At 38.7% G+C, this 12,224-nt stretch overlaps 1 protein-coding gene across 1 annotated transcript in view; it reads left to right on the top strand.

Moving 5' to 3' along the window:
* The first annotated feature begins 1,109 nt into the window (after window positions 1–1,109).
* Window positions 1,110–12,224, top strand: part of ASNS (asparagine synthetase (glutamine-hydrolyzing)) — a 14,268-nt gene continuing 3,153 nt past the window's right edge. Inside the window, exons 1-8 of the mRNA XM_009078940.1 lie at window positions 1,110–1,393; window positions 3,499–3,736; window positions 5,174–5,359; window positions 5,672–5,773; window positions 7,831–7,958; window positions 8,724–8,850; window positions 10,178–10,284; window positions 10,603–10,703. Of these exons, the coding sequence (XP_009077188.1) occupies window positions 1,145–1,393; window positions 3,499–3,736; window positions 5,174–5,359; window positions 5,672–5,773; window positions 7,831–7,958; window positions 8,724–8,850; window positions 10,178–10,284; window positions 10,603–10,703 (1,238 nt within the window). The 5' untranslated portion in view covers window positions 1,110–1,144. The remainder of the gene's footprint in view (window positions 1,394–3,498; window positions 3,737–5,173; window positions 5,360–5,671; window positions 5,774–7,830; window positions 7,959–8,723; window positions 8,851–10,177; window positions 10,285–10,602; window positions 10,704–12,224) is intronic.

Here is a 12,224-nt window from a genome sequence, read left to right as displayed (position 1 = left end):
CCCTAAAATTCTGTGATTCTGTGACTGAACTCCAGGACAGGTTTAGACATATCCTCTTCCAGTTTGAAACCATTTCTCATTATCCTGTCAGTACAGGTCTTGGTAAAGATCCTCTTTCTGTCTTTGGTATGAATCCCCTTTGTATGTAAAGGCCACAGACTGAAAGGACTGTTAATACTTCTGCTGAGGTAGTGTTACTTCTACAGATCATACTCTATGCCCAGTAATGATTTGTTCTATTTGTGCTTTATAAAAATAAAACATAAATAACTTCACTGTATCTAAAGGTAAACTTGAGCCTAATTTCTTGCTGTCCAAATTTTCTTATTGTACTCTGAGTGAGACAGGTTTTACTTCATGTTAGTAGTCTGCTATTCTCTTGATCAGCCTCTCTTGACAGAGTAGTCTGCTATTTTCTTGATCAGTCCTCTTGACAGTTAAGCAATTAATAGCCTACACTTTTTTTATCTGTGTTTTTTAGGTGTGTGGTGGTTTGGCCTTGACTGGGTGCCAAGCTCCAACACTCCCCTCTACAGTAGATCAGGGCCGGGAGGGGGAAGAAAATATGTAAAAAACCCTAACCAATCTCATGGGTCAAGATAAAGGCAGTTTACTAAGGCAAAAGTGAAGGTCATGCACAAGCAAAGGGAAAAAACAAAGATTTTTTGTCTCTCCTTCCCATTAGCAAGCAATGTCTGGTGTGGGAAGCAGGGCTTCAGTACACATAGTGGTTGCTCCAGAAGGCAAATGTCATAAATAACAAATGCCCTCCTCCTTTCCCTTAATTTTTTTTTTTATTTGAGCAGGCATCATACAGTATGGAATATCCCTTTGGATGGTTTCAGTCAGCTGTCCTGGCTGTGTTGCTTCCCAAGACCATGCCTGCCTCCAGCCTACTGGTGAGGGAGGAATGTTGGAGAGGCAGAGCTGGTGCTGTGGGAGCACTGCTCAGCCATAGCCAAAACACTGGTGTGATACCAACACCTCTCTAGCTACCAAAGCAAAGCACAGCACTATGCGGGCTGCTGTGGGGAAAATGAGCTCCCTCTCAGCCAGACCCAGTACAATGTGTCAGCTGTTGCTTATAGTGTTCATGTCTTTATTGAACAGGTTCTCTACTTGCAGCTAGAACAACAGCCTCACCATGTGTGGTATCTGGGCCCTGTTTGGGAGCGATGAATGCCTTTCTGTCCAGTGTCTGAGTGCCATGAAGATAGCACACAGAGGCCCTGATGCATTTCGTTTTGAGAACGTCAATGGGTTCACCAACTGTTGCTTTGGTTTCCACCGCCTGGCAGTTGTTGATCAGCTGTATGGTATGCAGCCTATCCGGGTGAAGAAATTCCCCTATCTGTGGCTGTGTTACAATGGAGAAATCTACAATTTCAAGCAGGTAAGTGTTGTATGCATGATATGTTGTTTTTTCCCCCCCTTTTATTTCAAAACTAATGGATATTCAAAAAGTCTTTACAACATGGTAGACTAGAATGTCAAAAAAAATTTGCAAGTGAGCAAAAGGCTAGTATTTAAAGTGAATTATCTTGATGAGCTGTGGATCTGGTGGTTTGTCTAGTAACATACTTAGTTATTGAATACTGAAGAATCACTTCTTAATGGACAAGAAGGGCAATAAGTATTTGCATCTTTAGGCTTGTTCAATTTAAAATAAAGATGCATTCTTTGTTACCTCTTGAGGAGGGGAATTCCAAGCCTCTGTGGAAATCTCTCTTCATGATTCAAGTGCTTTTAGACTGTCTTGTTCTTCAGTTACTTTGGGTTGTCATTCTCCAATCTGTTGGGTATTGCATTTTTATTATTGCATATCAGTCTAGATGGGTTATGTCACTTAAAATACATTAATGTATAGCATGCTTGCTTGTGCCTTTATGTAAAAGCAAGAAGCATTAGGGAGATGTTTCCAATATGCCACCAAAGTCCTTAGGTGTCTGCAGCAGAAGCCAGGGATTTATCTTTTCGTGGGATTTTTGAGAGCCACCTAAGTAAGTCTCGTGGACAAGCAGGAACTCTGCTTGCTTCCTAAATTGAATGTCCCTGATGGGTGTGACACTGCTGCTGAACATTGTCAGCAGGCCTCAGTCCCTGTGCCGAGGTGTCCATGCTGCCTGTGTTACTTGGGAAGATCATTCAGTTCATCCACATTTGATGTATAAAGCAACTTAAAATTGTGTCTGATTCACACTGAACGAGTGTGTAAAATGGATCATATACTGAGTGTGGTAGTATCAGAAATGTATTAGTAATCTGAGATGTCATAGTATTTCTAACATCACATTTTTGAAGTCAGAGTCAGGCTGCTGTTAGCCATATCAGTGACATCATTAATGTCACTGGAATTTGACTGAATAGGCTGGAGGTTTTTTTTCTTTTCCCAGTCTGTAAGTATCTGGCTATTAGGAAGGTGAGATACACTTTGCCTGCCAGTACATGTGAAATGTTTCGTACCAACAGTTTGTAATACTTGCTGTGTTTTGCATTGTGGTTTTCTGCTGTCAGAGGCACTAAGAATTACTCTCAATCGTGTTAAACACACAATCCTGAGGAGACTTTAATCATGCAAGGCTTGCATTGCCATCTGCAGGAATTTGTTCAGTTGTTGTCACTACGTTATGTACCCTCTTTTTATAAAGAGATTTTTTCTTTCAAGTTTATGGCTGAAACCTACTCTGGAAGGGATCACTGGTGAAACAGGTGTCTTATTTAGGGCAATGACTTGGTTATTTGAATATTGACTCAATTTGATCTAAGACTGACATGTAAATAACAATTAAACCCAAAGAGCTTAAGTTAAAATGCTAAAGCCTTGGTTTTGTGGGGTTTCTTGGCTTGTTAGTGTTTTTGGAACCTTTATTTCCCTCTGTTTTGTAGGTATTGAAAGGACTTTGAGAGTAGCTCTGCAAGAACATGAAGAATATTTGATCTGACTTAAGTCTGACAGCTAATTTCCTCCTCCCCCACTCCATCTGCACAGGCAGAGTGAAAAGGCTAGTTTGAGGAATGGAGAGGAAGACTAGGCAGAAGGAAAGTCTCTGTGCATAAAAGACACTGAGCAATTGCAGTGACTACATAAGTAAACTTAAGTTTATTTCTGAAGTACTTTACTCTGCAGAGATGTTAGAATTTTCTATGTGTTTTGTAGAGACAATGTCTGGCTAGTGCTTCCAAAGAGTAGGGTCATGGGTTTGCAGTTTGACATCCTCAGATAGAAGTGTATCCCTGAAAACTTGCCATAATGTGAATTGCATAAGACTGTAGAGTCAGTCTCATTGTCTAAGGGATGATCCTGGATAATACTTTGAACACAAAGTATAATTTCCTTCTTCGTTGCAGATATTTATGTAACTTCTACACTGTGATTTTTCACCCCACACAAATAGTTTTCTTATTAAACAATTACATGAATGGTGTTGCTTTTTTGATTAATAAGCAGTCAATGTTTGCAAATGCTTATTCATGTTTTTCTTTGTATTTTCTTCTTAGCTGCAGAAACAATTTGGATTCGAATATCAGACGTTAGTGGATGGTGAGGTTATCCTTCACCTTTACAACAGAGGAGGAATAGAACAGACAGCATCCATGCTAGATGGTGTATTTGCTTTCATCCTTCTGGACACTGCAAACAGAAAAGTGTTTCTGGCAAGAGATACCTATGGAGTCAGACCACTGTTTAAGGTGCTGACTGATGATGGATTTTTGGGTGTCTGTTCTGAGGCAAAAGGTAAAACCAGCTATGTTTAGTGACTAAATAATCTTAGGTATTGCTCTGGAGACAAACTTCTCTGGCAGGCTTTTCTTCTAATTGTGAAGAGAAAGTGAACTGTAAGTTCAGTAATATATGAACTAGATTTATTAGTATAAAAACTGCATATCATGTAGACAAAAACCACAGACAGTAAACCACCAAGATGTTTAATTGTCCTTAATATCTCCGAAGTAACTTGGTTGTTTAATTTTAGTGCTCTTCGTGTTCTGGAATCATAGAAGTATTGAACTCAGTATGTTTCATCTTACTGCAAAGTTGAATGTAGTTTGCAGAGTTAGACTAGATTTATGCTACAATAAATGATACTAGACTTTGTTCCTGTTATTCTGTAACAGTCTGGGAAATAGTGTTACAAGAACTGTTTATCTGTAAAAGCCAGGAACTTTGAAACCTACTGAAATTTCCTGCAGCATTGGCTAATTTTCAAGTATCACTTCTTTTATTTGGTGATAATTTTTTTCCTTTGAGATAACAAATTCACTGCTCCCTTTTTTTTTAAAGGAATTATCTCTAGTCTTGGACCTTACATAAAAAAAATCAAAACTGTGTCAAAAGGGAGTTTATTGCCTAAAATGCACTTGTCCTAAAATTGATTCCCATTTACTGTATATCTATTTTATTATCAGACTTCAGTGTAGGTTGACTCCTCTAATAGTAGTAATAGTACTAAGAGCTGTACCTTCTCTGCTTCTTGTGAAGGAGGAAGGGAAGTGAATGTTCTGGAGCCTGTGTCTTATAACCATCACAATGAATTACCCGTCCCTCTCTAACAGTAATTGTCTTTTGAGGGCTTGCTCAAGGGGCATCCAGGTGACCAGCAGCTGCAAAACGTCCTCTTTCAGAGGAGGAATGGAAATGAGGTTTGGCTCCAAGTCTGATTCTTGGCATTCAGTTGCAGTGGAGTAGATCAGTCTGGAACCAATGAGTTACGAAATCACTAAATGTCAATTAAGCAATCACTTCAGTGATCTCATTTTATTACAACGCCCTTGTTAGCTTGACTACACTTAATTTTAAACACAAAATCAGTTTATAATTGTCATTTGTGTTCTCAAAAGCATATTACACCTTGACCTGGACATCACATAGCCAGTTAGAAAAGTGCTCTTCTTAATGCACTTAAGGGATAAATTGCTACTTGCTGGTTTGCTTTCACTGCTATCTACCTCAGTTTGAGATGGCTCAGATGTATGTGTGCATCCTGCTAGACGCAGAATCATGCTCTAGCCAGGACTGAATCTGACTCAAAAGGTAATATTTTATTACCAGATTTAGGATCTGGAAAAAATGTTTGTGTATAGTTTTAGTACAGAGGCTGTTGAGTGAGGTATAACTTAACCATCCTGGGTCAAAACTTCTGACTTTTTTTTTTCCTCTCCATTTTATGTGTAGGACTTATCAACTTAAAGCATTCAACATCCTTATGTTCAAAAGTGGAACCATTTCTCCCGGGTCATTATGAAGTGTTGGATCTAAAGCCCTCTGGCAAGGTTGCATCAGTGGAATTAGTAAAATTTCATAGCTGTAAAGATGAACCACTCCATTCTGCATGTGATACAGTGGAAGCTCTGCCTTCAGGTAGTACAGCAAAGCTTTTGCTGCTTATTCTGATTTAGAAGTGAAAAAAATCATTGTCTTTGAATATAAAATTTGCCTTTGTTGGTTTAAATGAGTACCATTTAAGAAAAAACCAAACCCCCTGGACAAACCTTTAAAATGTAGGGACTTTAGAATTGTTTCTGTGGGCAGTCATGTACAAAGGTGAACTTGTATGCCCTCATTATCAAAGGAGATTCAGACAAATATCTGTGTTTCCTATGTGGCATAATTCAGCCTAAGTCTAAGTAACACTTTTGGACTTTTTACCTTCCTCCTTTCTATTTTGAACAGGCTTTGACCTTGAAACAGTGAAAAGCAACATCCGTATTCTGTTTGAAAATGCTGTTAGAAAGCGTTTGATGGCTCACAGAAGGATTGGTTGTCTTCTCTCAGGCAAGTAGCAAGAACCACAGTGATTCTGTATCTTCTCTCTCTTTTGCCTAGCCTCTGCTAGTTAGAGGAAAGTATAATGGCAGTTCTGCTGTGGTGTACCTGAAGTGCTTGGAATCCTCATTTGCTCTTTAGAACAGGTAACAGAGAACTTGTTAGTTTGGGATAAAGTTTTCCAGTCTCCAAATGTCTTGAAAGTCTTACATTTTAAAGTTTACTCTGAGCTGGGATCTTGGCTGTTTGAGATACTGAGCATTTTTAAATAAAAGAAAATAAATAGAATATTCTTATTGAAAAATTGCTCAATATTATATTAAATACATGAGACATGCTTAAGTTGGCATCTCAAAGGAAAATATAATTATTACATTAATTTTGCACAGATTTAGTCTAGAAAAAATGCTTTGGCATGTTTCAGATAGCAGGAGGAAGTGAAATTATTACTTGTCACCTTCTCTTTAGTCTCCATTCTAAACTCCCTTGATTTACCAAATTACAGGGAACCATCTGGACCAAAATTATTTGCTGCAATCTTTTGCAGATGAGGTAATAGCTTGTGGTACAGGAAGTTCACTGTCTTAGCTGATCACTGTTGTGATCTGGTGGTTCAGTGGTACAGAGGTACTCTACAGAGGTAAGGCTCTGTAGTCATTGGACTGACACCTTATTTACTGTGTTTGTGTAGCACTTTGTACCTGTCCTGATATGCTGATATGCTGTTCATGCATTCATTGAACATCAGTAGTTACACTCATTTGTCATGAACCCCGTTAAATGTGCATCTGAATGAGAGAGAACTGACTAGGAGATACTATTGGACCATTTCCTTACTGTGGCATCATAAAAAGTAGAAAGTAGGTAAATTAAACAGGAAGATACATAGAGTTAGAAGATCCCAATCTCAATAAAAAAGCCTCTTTATACCCCGAATTTCAGACATCAAATTAGAAGACTGTCAGCAGCTCCTCAGATGCACATGCAGAAAGTCTTAGCAAAACTAGGTGCCTGTGATGGTGTAATACCAGAGTATGTCAGTGCTTCACAATTTTGAGAATGCTCAGAACATCATGGTTAGAGAATTGTTTTTGTTTCACATCACAGAGGAAGTTCTGCAACTTCACAGTGGTAACTCAGGTTTTGATTTTCCTGATTTCTGCATCTTAAGCACTCAGTTTTTCTGTGCTCTCCTTTTCTTAGAGTCTGCATGTAATTTCTACAGGAGGTTTTTGATTTTTTTGTTACAAGGTAGCATGTCCACAAAGAGGATCAGGGTGTGAACTGATGCTAATGCAGCTGAAAAAACATGTGCAGACTGTAGGAAACAAAGTGAAGAGCATTTTGCCTCATGCTTGTCAGAACTGCAGGCAGATGTGGGCAAACCAGTACTGTGTTTTGCTTAGTACTTTGAAGGGGAGCAGGAAGTAGAACTAGTCAAGGATTAGCAGAACTAGCTCACTAGAATAAGAAGGTAAGTCAAGTCCTTCAGGTACATCTATGCAGCTTATGCATTTCTTGGTTTTATTTTTTACTTATTCTCCAAATTGTTCAAATGCTTTCACTGTCCTGTAGAAAGAATAGGAGGAAAAAAGATTGATTGGGAAGAGTGGAATCCTTACACTAAGCATTCTTAATTTGTTTTTATTCAAACAGCAAACAAAAAATCCATAGTCCTGTCAGTAGACTATCAAATGTGTAGGTAAAAAGAGGATAGGGTGCAGCTTTGAAGTGGAGAATAAATCTCATTTTAGCAGAGTTGAAAACGGCACATTCTATAGTGGTACAATGTGTTCAGTATACTTTCTGTGTATCTTAAAGAAGGATTTCGACTGATGCTTCTGACACCAAAAGTACTAACAACTGTTACTGAAGGTGTTTCACTGAAGGTGCCTGATTCTCTTGTTAAGCAGAGGTGAATATGTGCTTGTATGGGAAGTACCTTGGATTCACACAGATTAAAAATGGAGCCCACTCCTACAATTCCAGTATCTAAATGCAGTGTCCTTAAGGGGGAAACAAAACATCGTTCAAACACCTAATCAAATAATTTGGTTTGTTGGCAGGGGGCTTAGATTCCAGCTTGGTTGCAGCTGTTCTTCTGAAACTGATGAAAGAAATCAACATCAATTATCCATTACAAACCTTTGCAATTGGGATGGAAAACAGTCCTGACTTACTGGCTGCCAGAAAGGTATCCTAAGCATTGCTTTCAGTTTGTTCTGAGCTGCTGAATGCTAAACAGTGGATATTAACGGTGCTAACTTCATGGTATGGCATTAACAGTAACACTAAATATTCATTCATTTCTAGGATGTAAATCAGTTTGTGGTATATCATTGAGTACAACATCTGCTGCTTAATCTTACAAAAGAGACAACTGAACCTTACCTGCTTTCTCTTGCATTTGGAAGGCTTTTGTGACAGTCCTCATTGCATTGTTGCCAAAAGGATGGTACTTTGGACTTGTCTTAATTCTGTGTCTGGGTTTTAGGGTAGATCTTCATGCTGTGGTTCCTATACTACAGCATATCTATATATGTTAGATATTTTAAGTTAATCATCAGTTTGCTGAATTAAGAGCATTCTACAAACTGACATCTGGGGCATCCCTTAGGTATCCAGACCTCTATGACTTTTGAGCTGCTTTTTCTACTGAGGTCAAATGTCTGGAACATTTAGAGCCTCTACAGATTCTGTTATACTTTGGGCAAGCAGCTGGATGGTCTGTTGCAATCGTGATTGAACACTGTAATTAGGGAGACTATGTTCTTTCTGGTGAACGTAGCACTGTGAGTCAGAGGGGCGGCTGAGTAACATCTGTTCTTGGCCTAATGTCATAATTCTCACTGTGGCAGAAGGGAGCCGGTGCTTTCACTCAGTGTGTTTTAAACACAATGTATGTTTGTAAAATGTGTTAGTTGAAAAGCAGTACGTTATCGTGACCTTTTGCAAACAGGTGGCAGCACATATTGGCAGTGAACATCATGAAGTAATACTTAATACTGAAGAGGGAATTCAGGCAATAGAGGAAGTTATCTTCTCACTGGAAACCTATGATATAACAACAATAAGAGCTTCGATTGGTAAGATTTTTTTTATGACAATCTTTGGTTTATATTGCCTGAATAAAATGTTAAACAAAACCATGTGGTCATCTGCTAGATGCCTTAGCTGACACAAAGCTTGGAACTGGGACTCCAAAGTTCTGCTCCCCAGTCTTGTCTCTGATATTGCCTTGAGGCAAAAACAGTTATTAGTTTCCAAGTCCCTGACTGCACAAAACAATTGTCAAGAACTGTTCCTGAAGCTTGGAGATGAAAAACAAAAGTTATATGAAGAACAAGAGTTAGATCTGCAGGTCTAGGCTTTCTGCTTTTATAAGTTTGAACCCTGGGGAAGCAGGGGGAAAATTTAGAAGTTATCTGAGGTACTGAATGTTATGTTAGCAAAAGAATTATGATTAATTTTTCCTTGCGTAATTTTAATACTACTGTGAAGTAATTTTTGTCCCCCTTTGCTAAAGGGAGACAAAAACACAGGTAGGCTTCCTAGAATGAATGTTTGATTCTGAGAAATAAAGAAAGTCACCAGCAGCTTCTTAAAAAGCATTGCTAGCCTGGTAAGAGTGAAAAATCCTAATGCAGTGGGACCTTCTGTATAATGCAAGCTGCAACATTTTACCCAGTTAAACTTGCGCCATTTTAAAATGCTGTAAAAAAGTTATAAAGCCAAATAGGCAACACAGTTTTGAAAACAACTCCCTGTGCAGAATTTGGTACATGAAGGGATTTTGCAATGTGAAATACTGAATTCATTTCTATAAAAGTTAAAGCCAATTTTCATCTGTCATTTTTCTTTGTGATTGCTGCTTAGTATAAGAAATAATGAACTAGATCCTTTTCATTAGATCTGTAATACTTCTGTTATAAAAGTGTATTGTTCAGAAGGATGCATTGAGGGGAAAGCATAATTCTGATTAATAATTAATTCCTTTACCAAAAAAATTGAAAAAAGGCCTCCACATCCAGTTCAGCCCACACTGGCAGAGAGTTGAACAGCCACTTTTGCTGGTAGATTTGTTCTCTAAAGCTAGATTTGTTCAGCACTGTGCTGGAATTAATCATGCGCTTAATTTCAGACTATCAAAACAGCTTCTCTTTGTGTTCCCATGGGAATCATCCAGCATTCCCAGGATCACAGACAGATACATCTTTCTGATATTTTGAGGGCTAAGTGTAAATACACAGTTTAGATGTACCTGGAGCACTTAGTGTGACTGTTGGTGGCTTTGAGTAACAATGAGATATTACTTTACATCTGTTGTTTGCTACAGAACAAAGAAATTTAAAACTACTAGCTGTATATAGCATCATACATGTAGCTGTATTTTAGTAACTTTTTCTTTTTAAGGCATGTATCTTGTCTCCAAATATATACGGAAGAAAACAGACAGCGTGGTCATTTTTTCAGGAGAGGGATCGGATGAGCTGACACAAGGATATATATATTTTCACAAGGTAAATATATTTCCTGTACAGAAAGCTACTTGTTCCTTGTTCTCCCTTTCAGGAGAACACCTCTGAGATTTCAAGGTGCAGTGTTTGAGAGTTGTTACAGCTGTCCCAGGGTAGCATAAAATCCAAGGGATGTAATCACCTAAAAATAAGTTTTTTAATCTTCAGCAGTTCCTGACACTGTGTTTTTATGTATGTTGCTTTTGCTAGTCCTAAGATCACTCGATGATCAGTACAACTCAAACACTCAACAGCAAGCAGTGGTTCCCTGAGTGCAGCTGTGTTATGGCTGTATTGCTCCATGCATGTTTCTGGTTGCAGGCGCCGTCTCCTGAGGAAGCTGCAGAGGAGAGCGAGAGGCTTCTGAAGGAGCTCTACCTGTTTGATGTACTTCGTGCAGACAGAACTACTGCAGCACATGGGTAAAACATGCTCTCTTGGATGCTGAGGACTCATGTGATTTAAAAACCTAAGATCATCTTAAAATGTTCTGCTCCTGTGAAGGGAATTACAGCAGTTAACTGTTGACTTAGTACTTTTTGAATTATTCAGTGAGTCAGAATATTGTGATGCAGGATAATTTTATTCCTACTGTGTATGTCTAAGCTAATCTAAGGTGGTCATCGGTCTTCTGAGTAGTAATAGCAAATGGGGTGCACCCCATATTCTGCTTGAGCTCTGTATCTTCATATAACTCAAGACATGGCCCATTTTGAACAGGCATTGCAAATGTTCCAGGCATGCACGGGCACTCAGGGTCTCGGAGCTCTGAATGGGTGGGAAGCATGATATGAGGGCAGGCAAGTCTGGTCTTCAGAGGAATCACCAATCACATTTCTGTTCTAGACACTATGGACAGTGTTTTACAAAAGAAAGTTTTAGTGGATGAGCAAACAGAGGAGGAATAAAACTGAATCTAATTGCATCTTCTTACAGTGCCTCTCGATTAATTGCATCTGCTTAGAGCTCTTGATTCTTAGAGTAGCAGGAAAAGACTGCTGAGGATTTGTCTGCCAAGATGAAATTGAAGTTGTAGCCTGAAGGAATGTGAGCAGCAGCAAAGCCACTGCAAAATTTAATCTGGTCTGTGACCATAGGGCCCACTAAGTTGCCAACTGGTGCAGGAAATATCTTTTGTCTGGGACTGTACTGGTCTTTACAGAAGCAGTGAATTAGAAATACAAATAATCAGAGTTAAGGAGGGAAGGCAAAGTTGTATTTGACTTTGGGGTTTTTTGAGGTCTAGACAAAGAGGAATCTTGAATCTGATGATCAGCATGCATATGAAGAACTAAAACAGCATACTGAAAATATTGTCAGGAAGCTGTCTATAGATAGAAAAAGATGGTACCTTTTGGCAGACCAAACACCCGTTGGGAAGCTTGTGTTGTATTTTGATCTTGCCACAAAATGACTTGCCCAGCTTTTTATAACTTTTTTTATGCTTCTCTTTCCTATATAAAAGATGGACAAAGTGCAGAATACCTGCCATTTGCCTCATAATTTGTTTCGTGCTAAAAAGTTTGACCACATTTTCAGGGCTGTTTAATATCACACCCTGACTGCTTTTCTTTGGAGAGTTGCCATTTCTTGAAGAGAAGTTGGTCTCAGCCTCACAGTGCTGCTAGGAAGAAAGAACTCTTGTATTAACAAATTAAAGCTGAATTTAAGGGGTTCAGATTTATGGAGTAAAGGGAGATGAATTAAGAATAGAGAGAAAATGATGAAAGTACTTTCAGGGCTGTTTAATATCACACCCTGACTGCTTTTCTTTGGAGAGTTGCCATTTCTTGAAGAGAAGTTGGTCTCAGCCTCACAGTGCTGCTAGGAAGAAAGAACTCTTGTATTAACAAATTAAAGCTGAATTTAAGGGGTTCAGATTTATGGAGTAAAGGGAGATGAATTAAGAATAGAGAGAAAATGATGAAAGTACTCAGCTGGAA

This window comes from Acanthisitta chloris, unplaced genomic scaffold, assembly GCF_000695815.1.
Source record: "Acanthisitta chloris isolate BGI_N310 unplaced genomic scaffold, ASM69581v1 scaffold21177, whole genome shotgun sequence".
Lineage (NCBI taxonomy): Eukaryota > Metazoa > Chordata > Aves > Passeriformes > Acanthisittidae > Acanthisitta > Acanthisitta chloris.
This window is presented reverse-complemented; position numbering and strand designations above follow the sequence as displayed.